General features: G+C 53.2%; 4 protein-coding genes across 4 annotated transcripts; 2 read left to right on the forward strand and 2 right to left on the reverse strand.

The window, feature by feature from the left end:
* Positions 1–379: 379 nt before the first annotated feature.
* CORC01_07061 (impB/mucB/samB family protein) lies at positions 380–2,118 on the forward strand (the record flags this gene model as incomplete). The annotated part of the gene is made up of 2 exons (XM_022618699.1): positions 380–677; positions 746–2,118. Coding segments are annotated over 2 exons (1,671 nt in total), but the record flags the coding sequence as incomplete, so codon positions are not given.
* A 16-nt stretch (positions 2,119–2,134) lies between these two features.
* CORC01_07062 (uncharacterized protein) lies at positions 2,135–2,716 on the reverse strand (the record flags this gene model as incomplete). The annotated part of the gene is made up of 1 exon (XM_022618700.1): positions 2,135–2,716. One exon carries the CDS (start codon positions 2,714–2,716, stop codon positions 2,135–2,137), a length of 582 nt encoding a protein of 193 aa, XP_022474800.1.
* A 3,777-nt stretch (positions 2,717–6,493) lies between these two features.
* On the reverse strand, positions 6,494–6,715 carry CORC01_07063 (uncharacterized protein; the record flags this gene model as incomplete). The annotated part of the gene is made up of 1 exon (XM_022618701.1): positions 6,494–6,715. The coding sequence occupies one exon, from the start codon at positions 6,713–6,715 to the stop codon at positions 6,494–6,496; it is 222 nt and encodes a 73-aa protein (XP_022474801.1).
* A 2,346-nt stretch (positions 6,716–9,061) lies between these two features.
* On the forward strand, positions 9,062–11,707 carry CORC01_07064 (uncharacterized protein; the record flags this gene model as incomplete). Its single annotated transcript, XM_022618702.1, has 2 exons — positions 9,062–10,940; positions 10,992–11,707. The coding sequence occupies 2 exons, from the start codon at positions 9,062–9,064 to the stop codon at positions 11,705–11,707; spliced, it is 2,595 nt and encodes an 864-aa protein (XP_022474802.1).
* Positions 11,708–11,817: the final 110 nt, after the last annotated feature.

An 11,817-nucleotide genomic window follows, 5' to 3' on the forward strand; every position in this document is an offset into this window, starting at 1 on the left:
GCCCCGTGCTTTCTGCCCAGGGCCAACCGTTCACAGCTAACATCACACGGCCCCCATCCCGGATCCCCCATCCCGCTCCAGACCAGCGACTAGACACGCCCGAGAGGACCGGAGGCGGTGGGGGCCACGCAGAGTTGATTCCGTAAGAAGTGTGTACCGTCAGAAGCGGGCTGCTCCCGTGGACAACAGCCAAGGTAGACCAAGAAGCCATGGAGTTGCCCAGAAAACGGGCGCCCAGGCGAAAAGATGATCGCATTATACTCCACTTTGTACGTCCAACCCCAAATTCACAATGTCGCCAGAATGCCCCTTCGTCGCCTCCGATACTCAAGCCCATTCCGTCGGAAAATGACATTCCAATTAATATTAACTTTGCTAGGATTATGACTGCTTCTACGCCTCGGTTTTTGAGAATCGAGACCCCCGGCTGAAGGCGCTGCCCTTGGGCGTGAAGCAGAAGAACATCCTGGCCACGTGCAACTATGTCGCCCGCAAGCAGGGCGTCAAGAAGCTCATGCTCATCACGGAGGCCAAGCGGCTCTGCCCGAACCTGGTCATCATCGAGGGCGAGGACCTGACGCCCTTTCGGGATGCGAGCAAGATGCTCTTCGGGTTCATGAGGGGGTACTCGTGGAATCGCAAGGCCGAGAGGTTGGGGTTCGATGAGATTTTTATGGGTGTGTGTGCGGTCCTGCTGCAGGGACACGACGTGTGAAAGGGGTGAAAGTGGCTGACACATGGACAGACGTCACGGATATCATCAACTACAACATGTTCTGCCTCAATCGGGCCTCGCTGACCGAGTCGTTTTTCCACCTCTCCAAGAAAGACCCCGAAAAGGGTTTTATCTGTGACTTGACCAAAGTCGCCGGGTGCGTGTACGGGGAGAGGTCCGACGCGGGAGACCTCGACAACTCCGCCTACGTGCGCCTTCTTCTAGCAAGTCACCTAGCTTTCCATCTGCGCATGAGGCTCGAGGAGGATTTCGGCTTCACAGCCTCGGTTGGGGTATCGACGAACAAGCTCCTCAGCAAGCTCGTAGGGAGCGTGAACAAGCCGCGCAATCAGACGACACTCATATCGCTCGACGACGACGCCGTCGTCACCGAGTTTATGGACGCGCACTCAGTTAGAAAAGTCCCCGGCATCGGCTTTAAAACGTCACGCGCGCTGGAGGACAGGTTTCTCGCGATGCCTCTAGGACCCGACGATGCCGACAGGGAGACCTCTCCCCTTAAGGTCTACGACGTCAGGAGTCACGAGCAGACCTCGCCCGAGGCGCTGGAGAAGTTGCTCGGTGGCCCCGGTTCTGAGCGCGGGGTCGGCGAGAGGGTGTGGGGTCTTTTGCACGGGGTTGATGACACTGAGGTGAAGGACGCGAGCGATGTGCCGTCACAGATTAGCATCGAGGATACGTTCAAGGGGCTGGAGAGTGTGGGTCAGATTGAGGGTGAGCTACGGAAGATATCTGCTTCTCTTGTCCGGCGGATGCGGACTGATCTCCTGGTGGACGACGACTCGATCGAGCTGGGAAGTCAGCGATGGATCGCACACCCCAAGACACTGCGGCTTTCCATTCGATCTTGGCCGTCCGACTCGACGCCGGGGTTCCCTCGTCACTCTAACCCGGAATTCCAGCGCATATCTCGATCCCAACCCCTTCCCAACTTCATCTTCAACACAAAGGAGACCCCCGAGTTCATTGCAGACCGGCTGACGACGGAGATTCTCCTACCTACGGTGAAGAAATTCTATCCAGCGGGACACCGTTGGAATTTGCAGCTTCTGAACGTCTGCGTTGCGAATATGGCCGCTAGTGGTAGCGAGGCCGGACCCGGAGTGGGACGAGATATTTCTGTCATGTTCCGCAAGCAAGATGATGTTCTCCGACAATGGAAGATTGATACGACGGTCGTGGAAGAAGAGGGCGATGATGATGATGCTCAACACCAATCGATCTCGGATGAGGAAGTCGAGGAGATGGAGGTCGAAGAGTTTGATGATGAGGGTGGTTCATGGGAGGGTGATGAAGTTACGGCACGGTGCCCATTGTGCGGCCACAGCATCCCGCCGTTTGCGCTCGCTGCCCATGCGAGGTTCCACGACTTTGAGGGTTGAGTCTCTGGCTGTTCCTCTAAGGGGCCCGATAGGGGCAGTACGCGGCCGGGAGACTGAGGAGGTCCGACGCGAAGGGGGAGTACGTCGAGCGCATGGCGACAACGTGCCTGGTCGGGGTTTCGAGACCATCTACGGCATCGTAGTAGGTATCCTCCTCATCGTCGTCAGAGCAGACCTCGGATGACCAGTCATTGTCGTCGTCGTTGTCAACGCAGTTCTCGTCTGAAGAGTACCGCGACGAGGGAGGTCTGGCCGAGCGTACGCTGGGTTGCCGACAGGGTAGGTCGAACCTGACTGAGCGGCGGCTGATGGCCCCCTCCCGGCAATGAAGTCTTGGTTCGGTGACCAAGATGCCTTTTGGGTCTTGGTCCGCTGCCATCTCCGGGTTGTTGTGGACGAAGGGGCTGTCATACGACTGACAGGAGGACATCCAGTCGTATATTTCTGCGTCCTTCATGAGTTGGGGGCTCTTGCGCCTGAGGATCCGACACCAGAGGCATTGCTTGCGGTCGCCGTTGTTGCTGATGCGGACTCTCTTGGCTTTGGCCTTGAGGTTGGTGTAGCGGTTGTGCATACGGATGGCAAATTTGATAGCCATTGTGGTTTGTTGTTTGGTGAATTGGAGTTCTTGGTAGTAAGAGACTTTGTAGGTCAACTGTGTGTTTTGAAAAGTGGTTGAGATGATACAGAAAGTAACCGAGGAGTTTTTATGTGTGACTGAAGTATGCATAGCATCTTGGGAGTTATTGGGCTGATGCCTCTCCTTATATAGAGTACCTACGGGCAGTCCATTCTCCGGAGATAGATTTGTATACCTACGGGCATTTCATTCTTCGGAGATAGGTTTATATTTAGAGTGTGCCCGGTTCGCGGCTTGATAAGAAGGTTTTCGCTGTTGGGTAGACGGGTACCATGGTTGCGAGAAGCTTAATATCGAGGTGTTCGATACTTGAACGGTCCAAGGTCGTCTGTTAAGAGACACCTTGTGGGTATTCCCGGTAATGGAGCTGTCGATGTGAACAGAATCAGGGTTCTCTTGCTATATTGCGTTCAGCATAATGGCATTGCTTATTTGTATCGAAATGAGTTGAGATCGGAAGTTCTACGAACAATGCTATTTCCCATTACCACCATCGAATCTCTGTGGGAACGCTAAAAAGCGTGTATAATGACCACCGCTACAAACAACTTCCCTGGAGTCCATCAGCTTACCCTTCTTCAAATCCATGACAGCCCTCGAAAGAGAGAAGTAAGTAGCTTGTGTATCGTTAATGCACCAGTCAATCGGACGGCTGTACCTTGACGTCGACTGTGTCTCTGGGCTTATGTATCCTAGACTCGAGTTCACTCTCGGCTATCTAGGTTCCTGTCCAGCGGCGCCACCAGTCCGCAACATCCATGGCTCGCTGCTGCGCGAGTATCTCCATTAACATTACATCCTTTGTTTTGTCTTCTCCGCCGGTTTGGGGAAATTCTAGCTAGTTATTTTAGAATACTTTTTCTAAATAGGTATCAACCAACAGTTTCCATCTTCTTCAACGTATTCATTTGATATACTTAGCGAAGGATGATAGGGCTTGTAGGATGCTATGGTAGCTACACACCTCCTCGAGGCTTTGGTGCTAAACGTTCTGCTAGGAGACCAGAGCTTTCTCAAATCGCAAATGATGAAGATGGATGGTGTCAAGACCATGATTTGCTGTGTTGTTCATCAGACCTTGCCTGGCCAAGTGGCTCGCTCGGGTCTTATTTTCTTTACCCTAACCGACTCTATAAACCTAATACATCCTCAAGCCCCGGAACTAAATACACCAGAGAATACACACTAGACACACTCAACTATTTACGGTTGTAATTGATAGCTAATCTGTCCATCCTGAATTTGTGATTGCTTCAATAGTGGCGTTGGCGCAGTGGTGATTGCGAAGCAAGAGTCATCTACATCTCGGTCTTAAGTCACATACCAACTGACACACTTACTCCTCGTGGAATTCTGTTTTCTAACCTCTCCATAATGGTGCATGGACTGCAAAGGGCACTTTCGCTGCTGTTTGGTAAAATTCTCAATTCTTTGTTTGCGAGCGGTGGTCTTGACACAGGTATGTTTCCAGATCTATCATACGTAGCTAGTGCAACATATACCTACTTCTTTATCCTTCTCTAGATATATCTAAGTAATACATCAGCGGGAACGGGAATGACCGCATGAAGGCGGGAATATCTAACTTGAGGGGGCTCTAAGGTGTTCAAAGGGTCAATGGGACAAAAGTTGCTCGTCAGAACAAGTCAGACCCGAAGGAATTTTTTCACGAGGGTTAAATCTGTCGGATAAACCTCAGCACTACATGCTTTTCACCTATGCGCATGGAACAAGAATCAGAAGTAACTTTGGAGCACTATTTGCTGGCACAATTTACACGCCCAACGAATCCCGAGTCGTTTATTTCCCATTGAAGAAATAAAGATATCAATAATTAAAACGTTGGAGCTAGATTTCTGCCCACTACTATGACACATCCCATCATGCAGACTCGTAGAGTTCCCTTTGACAGGTTTTCAGTGCGCGGCTAAAGCCCAGGTTGCAAACGGCGGCTATATAGGTACACCACCGAATATCTTTAATCATCTTAGTCTAGTCTTGCATCTCAGTCACAATCAACAGGCCCGAAATGAGTATACCCCTGACTTCTCGCTTGCTCTGGCAGCAGCGACTTGTCATCAACACCGGTCTCGCCAAGCCCCGCCGTATGGACTCTGGATGTTTACCTTAGCTCATGTGCTTCTCTAGCTAAACTTCGGTCTTATGAAGCAGTGCAATTGAGAAGTGTAGAGCAGAGGAAGGAATAGCTTACGCTTTGCTCGGAATGCGTTCTGATCTACATTCTACACCTAGGGACGAGTAGGATTTCTCTATAGGGACTGCTAATAACGGAAACCGGCCGCAAAAAGCATAAAAGAACTCACGCCGGTGGTGAACACTCAGGAGCGTGCGAAGGTTTCCCACACCGCCTGGACAATGTCGGCGATATCCTCAGCCTCTGGCCTCTTGTCCATACACTATCAGTCAAGGTAGTGCATTTGATATTTGGTGGCCGGTGTGACAACTTATGTCTGGCAATCCTCCCTTCTCTGGATCTCATGCCGCAGGAACACTCAAACTAAAATGAATCCCAACAGTTGAATTTCTTCATATGGGAATGGTGTAAATGTTGACTTGAGAAAGTAGCCCGTGCCATTCCTTGCTTGCCTGCGCAAAACACTACGTTTGGTCCGGCTTACTTTTCCTCTACCAACGAGGAATACCATCCCATTGCCTGGGCGGTGGCCTTCACCGCTGACCAAAAGCCCTCTTATGAAGGTTTTGGGCAACCTAGTTTTAAATCTGGTTCGTGTGCCCCTTTTTGCCTGTCCATGACAGTGACCCTAAACCCAGAGGTCTAGCTCTTCATCGACCATGAATCGGTTGACGATGGATTCCCAAGCTTATGTAGATAGTAAGGCTAGCATTGAAATTGCCAGGATCTCATTGCAGGTTACGTTTGATGCGACTCATGTCTTACACAAGAGGTTCCCACTCAAAAAGGTTCGCTTCTGAAACCGAGGAAGCTCGAGATTCAGAAACAGGTGGGAATAAGTCCGGGGGGGGCCGCGCCCGCGCGGCGGCGGCCGCGGGGCCGCTCTACAGCCTACCCCCGCGGACGGCCAGACTATAAGGGGCAGAAGCGCACGACGGGCAGGGGGAAGAGAAGACGCGTGGGGCGAGGGGGGGGGGGGGGGGGGGGGGGGGGTGACGAGACGTGTGTAGACCTTGGAAAGCCCTCTGGCCTCTTTGGCCAACCAAGGAGCCAGCTAACTCTAATGTCGACGACCTTGAGGTCACATATCTCAGCGAAAGCGCCCACCAGCCGCGGACTTCCACTCCCAACAGTACCCGAGCCTACGCCTACGTCCGCCGTCGTGGAGACAATCTTTTTCAGGTTTCGGCCATTGCGTTGTTACTGTAAGCGATATGAACGACTGGGTCAGTTTCTAGGCAGACTACGGTTCCTCTACCTCCAAGACACGCGTGACCGATCACAACTTACGGGCTGGGCAGGTTGGTGTAAGTTGAAGTCCTCTATTCAAGAGTCGACCTTCTACGCTGGTATCGTATGGTCGCTTGGTTGATGCGGATTTTGCACAATGCTATTTTGCGTCGGCGTTGGAATTTGGAATGTTCTTTCATCGTTTATAATAATGCCCTTTGGGACGGCACTGTGATTTGGGAAATGCAGATAAATTGCGCTCCATATCCTACTGTCTTTGACGATTTGCTTCTTCTCAACCTCCCAGCCTCCCATGACGACTCCACGCCCCATTCCTCCCAGCCTTACGCCTAGGGGGCAAGCTTCATCCACTCCATGGCACACAGGACTTCATGTCGACTACGCTTGATTTCGGCAAGCCGGCTGCCGCACCTAGAAAACTCTCTGGGCCAATCCTCTGGCGTCAGAAGCCCTTCGTCGCTGACGATGGCCACTGCGTCGAGCCGGCCGAAGAACGCGCCGAGCCCGTGAGGTGCAGACTTGCTGAGCATCGGCTGCGTCGCATCGTTCATCTTGCGCCGGCTGGTCGCTGACTCAATGTTGGTGGAGCAACTGTTCGGTTGCGTGGTTGTCCAACTGCATGTTTGTGTTAGAGGCAGGAAGTGTGACGAAGATTGGTGGTTGGCGAGTTATCTTGGCTGCCCGGTGTCGGTTCGGGCCAGGATGTGTTTCAAGTTGTTCTTTTCGTATGACTGTTCTCTCGGAATCGTTCTAGGTGGGCTGTGAACTCCTTGAGAGCTGGACCGCCACCCTCGGTCGTTGGTACGACTTTTTGGGTATAGTGCTAGCACAATTTACACTTTGTCGTGTATGTTCCCTTGAGGTTTAGATCTTCTCCTGGGTCTGCATCGCCTCCTCACTGTTTCTGGCTGGAGTTCGATGCGAGGCATGTGTTGTAGGCTGGTACTAAGTTCAATTGGGACTGTTGCAGCCCACTGTTGCTGATGGCTGCCGAGAGTAGTGCCATCTCAAAGATGGTGGCGGATACGTCGGAGCATCTTCGCTATCTTGCGAAACGATTTCCAGTGGTCCTCAGGTCGTCGATCTTCTAGCTGGATGAGAAGAGCTAGGCGCCACAGCGGTGATGGAAACACAAGAGGGTGTCATTTGTGCCATCCGACACCCCCCAGTTCTTATGTGTGCATAAGATATGTGCGTAGCTGTGCAGATCTGCTGGCATATGCCGGTTGAGGATTCAATATACTGCGTTGTCTGTGTGATTCATGCTGAGCCTATGTTTTGTGGTTTGGAATCCATGTAGGACTCATTTTGCTGTGGGTCTGCTGGCCCTTGACCATGCATGGGCCATTTGGGCTGGTGGCTGTCACGCCATTCAGCTAGGTCAAAGACCCAGAAGAGACATCTCTGCTGAGGTGGGCAGAGGTGGTGGTGGATGGAGTGTGAGTTGTGAGTGGTGTCTGAGAAGAATGAGGTGCTTTGGAGGGGGGAATTTGTTTATTCTTATAGCTATCTCGAAGGCATCAAGGTGCTGGTAGTATCACGGTCGATGGAATCTCCGGATTAGGGCACTTACAGCCAGGATTCCCTTCCATCGCACCCATGCGGGGGATTTGACGAACTTGAGAGTGGGTGTATTCAATATACACCCGGGTCGAGCATGACCCCTTTGGATAAATTTCAAGGCCACAGCTTCTCCGGGTCTAATTGACTCTGGGTGGACTTCAACTTTGAAAGATATCAGCCAAGACATCCAGGTCTGATGAAGCAGGCAGCGAGCATAGGGATTAGTGCTATCGGTACCTTAGTTGAGCCATGCTATGGAAACGCCTGCATAGAGAAAGCAGGCGCAGCAGTGTGAGTTGCATGGCTGATATGAACCGTCCGACAGCCTGTATGAGAGGGAAACACAAGTGAGAATCCAAATGAGAATGACCTCACTTGTCAAGGGTTTAGGTACGTGACGGCAAGAGAGTACCGGTGCTGTTTTTTTGTTGCCCGCTGGCTGTGTAACATGAGAAGCCGCTGCACCGTATCCAGAACCTGAGAAACGTCTCCCGGAGGAACGTCTTATCAGAAGAGGGCAGAGACACGTGGCTATACATCACAGTACCAACAATACGAGTAGAAAAGCGACGTGACTGAAAACAACGTTCACATTATAGGACGAAAATAGAGTTGACAGCGGACCAACAGGGGCCAAGGCAAACGGGACGGCAGCTAATATCCAGTGGGCCGGGTCTGAGCTTTTTTTCTTGCCCATTGGGAAGCCAGGCACGTGTCAGGGTGGGAGCTCCGGAGCTCCAGCTTGCCAGCTTCCAGAAAGAGGGCCGAAAAATCGTGCATTAGCGCATCTGCAAGCGTCCGCGAGGGTGGCTTGGAAGTTGGGAGGGGCGGCCGCACGGGAAGCCGCTGGAGACGTTGCAGGTCAGGTCATCTGCCAATCAGACCGGCCGGAGCAGTGACCCTCCCCCAGGTCATTTTCTATCGATAAGATCGGTTCGTGCCCCGGAAGCAGCGTCTGTGACCCTGCAGTGATGCGGTGGTGCATCACTGGGTGCGACCTGACAGCTGACGTCAGGGGTCTGAGATGGACGCGGCTTCCCGCGCGACTACAAACAGAGCTCGCCTCCCAGTTTCCCTTACACGATGCTGCCATCGATTGTGTTTGCTTGGCCTCTTCACTGTTTCAAGCTTGCGCTGCTCGTGTCGTCGTGTGTATGTGTCTAGGCACAAGTTACAGGCAGACACAGAGAAAGCAGGACCAAACATCCACACATTCACCGTCCGCTTGCTTGGTGTCCAACCATAGCCCGTTGTGGTTTGTATCTCTTCACCTCGTACCTTAGTCACCGTGGCCCCTTCCCGTTCGCCCAATTGGCAGTTGACCCCTCGAGATAATGCCCGTTATGGAAACCGCGCCTGGCTCAACGCCTTCCCCGGCAGCACCTGCCGCGGGGCAGGGTGCGGTCGTGCAGGAGGCAGCGACGAACGTACCACCTCACAACCACCCAAGGAGCACAAACACAGATACCCCTCCTGCCTGCTCTCAACCTGCCGCACCCCATCCAACTCCCAATTCTGATCCTAACATCAACACTTACCCCTCGGAAAACGACGAGGACCAATACAGCTACGCCTACTCTGACGAGGAGAACTTGGACGCATCTTCTATTTGCTCCTTTGAAGAAGAAGAAGACGGTAATTGGGAACGAGATCCAGACGACGACGATACCATGGCCGGCTCGAGACGCCCTAACGGCCAGCGCCGTCGTACCCAGACCGATCTCACTGGCGTCCTCACTCTCGAGGAAAAGAACGAGCTCATCAACCTGGTCAGCAACATCTTGGACAGTATGCAGGACCAGATCAGCAACATCTTTCACTCTCCCCCCATCACCCCCGCTACAACCGAGGACCCCCAGCACTCGTGGCTATCCCTCTCGCTGCTGAAGAACAAGGTGAACAACAAGCCTGCTGCCCCTCAATCCCAGGGCGGCGCCAACAAGGAGAATGCTGGCTCTGCTTCAACTTCGAACGTACAAAAGAGCGGATTAACGTACAACAAGGCCCATGAGATTGTCGAGAAGGAGGAGAAAGAGGCCATGACGCCTCAGCTTCAGGAGCTCAAGAAGGAGTGTCTTGTCGTCTTCAGGAAGTGGCAGGGCAATGTCCTGACGCGCGCCAAGGACATTTCGGTCAAGGATCCCGAAGCTTCAGTCGCCCCTGCCGGTCGTGGCGGTCGTGGTGCTGTTCGTGGAACCCGCGGCGGTCGCGGTAATCGTGGTGCACCCCAGGGAGGTCGAGGCACCACCCCGCGCGGCCGTGGTGGTAGAGGCGGCGCCCTCAGTGTCAAGACAGGAGGTGCGTCGGAAGCAGTTGACACCGGCACCCCTAACTTTTATGCAGAATTGCTGACTTCTCAAGACTCACCGGCTACCCGTCAACCTCCCGAAACTGACCTCTGGCTGATTCGACGATTTCCTCCGAGCGCCACACCACTTACCGCTTTACCTATTGAGCGCCGGAAGTTGTTGCTTCACACTATCCTCCTGCTTCTACTGTCGTTGGAGCAGTACACGGCCTTCTCCCGTGTCTTCATGCTCAAGTTGGCGTCATCGCTTCACCTGAGCCTCCGCTTCTTTCAGGAGGATGAGGTTCGGGTTGCCCGAGGTCTCGGCAAGACTGTGCAGGAAATCAACGCCGATGAGGTGGTTGAGGATAAGTCTGCAGAGAACAAGTCGACCAGGCGTTGGAAGGTTGGCCTTGCTGGCGCCGCCGGTGCTGCCATCATTGGTGTCACTGGAGGTCTTGCAGCTCCCCTGGTCGCTGCAGGTATTGGCACCGTCATGGGTGGTGTCGGACTTGGTTCCACGGCCGCTGCCGGATTGCTGGGTACTTTGGCCCAGAGTGGTGTTGTCGTTGGAAGCTTGTTCGGCATTTACGGTGCTCGCCAGACGTCCAAGATGATGGACCAATACGCTAGAGATGTCGCCGACTTTGCGTTCCTACCTCTCCATGGCGAAATGCGGGAAGAGTATCGCGACGCCAAAGAGATCCCTTCCAAGGACCGACGACTGCGAGTCGTCCTCGCTCTCAGTGGCTGGCTTACTCAGAAGGAAGATGTGGTCAATCCCTGGCGTTGCATCGGCCACCAAGGTGAGGTGTACGCCGTGCGGTGGGAAGTTGCCAACCTGATGAATATGGGTAACTCGCTCGAGACTGTCATCAAGAGTACCGCCTGGAGTGTTGCCAAGAAGGAAATCATCACGCGGACCAGTGAGTCTCTCGAACAGTGAGGTGCTTTATCCCTTGCTAATCCTTCATCAGTCTTTGCCAGTCTCATGTCGGCCATGTGGCCCATCGGCCTTCTCAAGGTCAGCAAAGTCATTGACAATCCTTGGAGCGTCGGAATGGTCCGAGCCGAAAAGGTTGGCATGATCCTAGCGGAGGCCATTAGTCGAAAAGTGCAGGGTGATCGGCCTGTCAGCTTGATTGGCTACAGCTTGGCTGCCCGAGCCATCTACACTTGCTTGATGGTGCTTGCCGAACGTCGCCAATTCGGTCTCATTGAGTCGGTGGTCATGATTGGCACCCCAGCGCCATCCGAAAGCCGAGTTTGGCTTGCTTTGAAGAGTGTCGTTGCGGGTAGACTCGTCAATGTCTACTCGGAGAATGATTACATACTGGGTTTCCTGTACCGCACGTCCAACCTCCAGTTCGGCGTCGCAGGCTTGCAACCAATCCAGGGCGCCGAAGGCGTAGAGAACTACGACGTGAGCAGCATGGTTAGCGGCCACCTGAGATACCAATACATGATTGGTACCATTCTCAAGAACATCGGCTGGGAGGATCTCGACTACGCGCAGATCGAGAAGGATGAACAAGTCCTCAGCCTTATGGATGAGAAATACGGCCGCGACAAGAGCCAGAAGCAGGCCTACGTCGACATGGACAAGGAAGCCGAGCACATCCAGGAGGAGGTCAAGCACAAGAACGACGCCAAGCTCGATTCGAAAATGAGCAAGATGAAGATCCAGGATTAGGCTATGGACAGCATCTTAGCTGGGATGATCGGCAAAGATATGATTAGACATGAGCCACTGTTATTGAATGTGATGAAAGGTGTGGGTGATGGATGGACGGACTATTGCAG

Source organism: Colletotrichum orchidophilum (genome assembly GCF_001831195.1).
Source record: "Colletotrichum orchidophilum strain IMI 309357 chromosome Unknown Scaffold_55.1, whole genome shotgun sequence".
NCBI classification, from domain to species: Eukaryota; Fungi; Ascomycota; class Sordariomycetes; order Glomerellales; family Glomerellaceae; genus Colletotrichum; species Colletotrichum orchidophilum.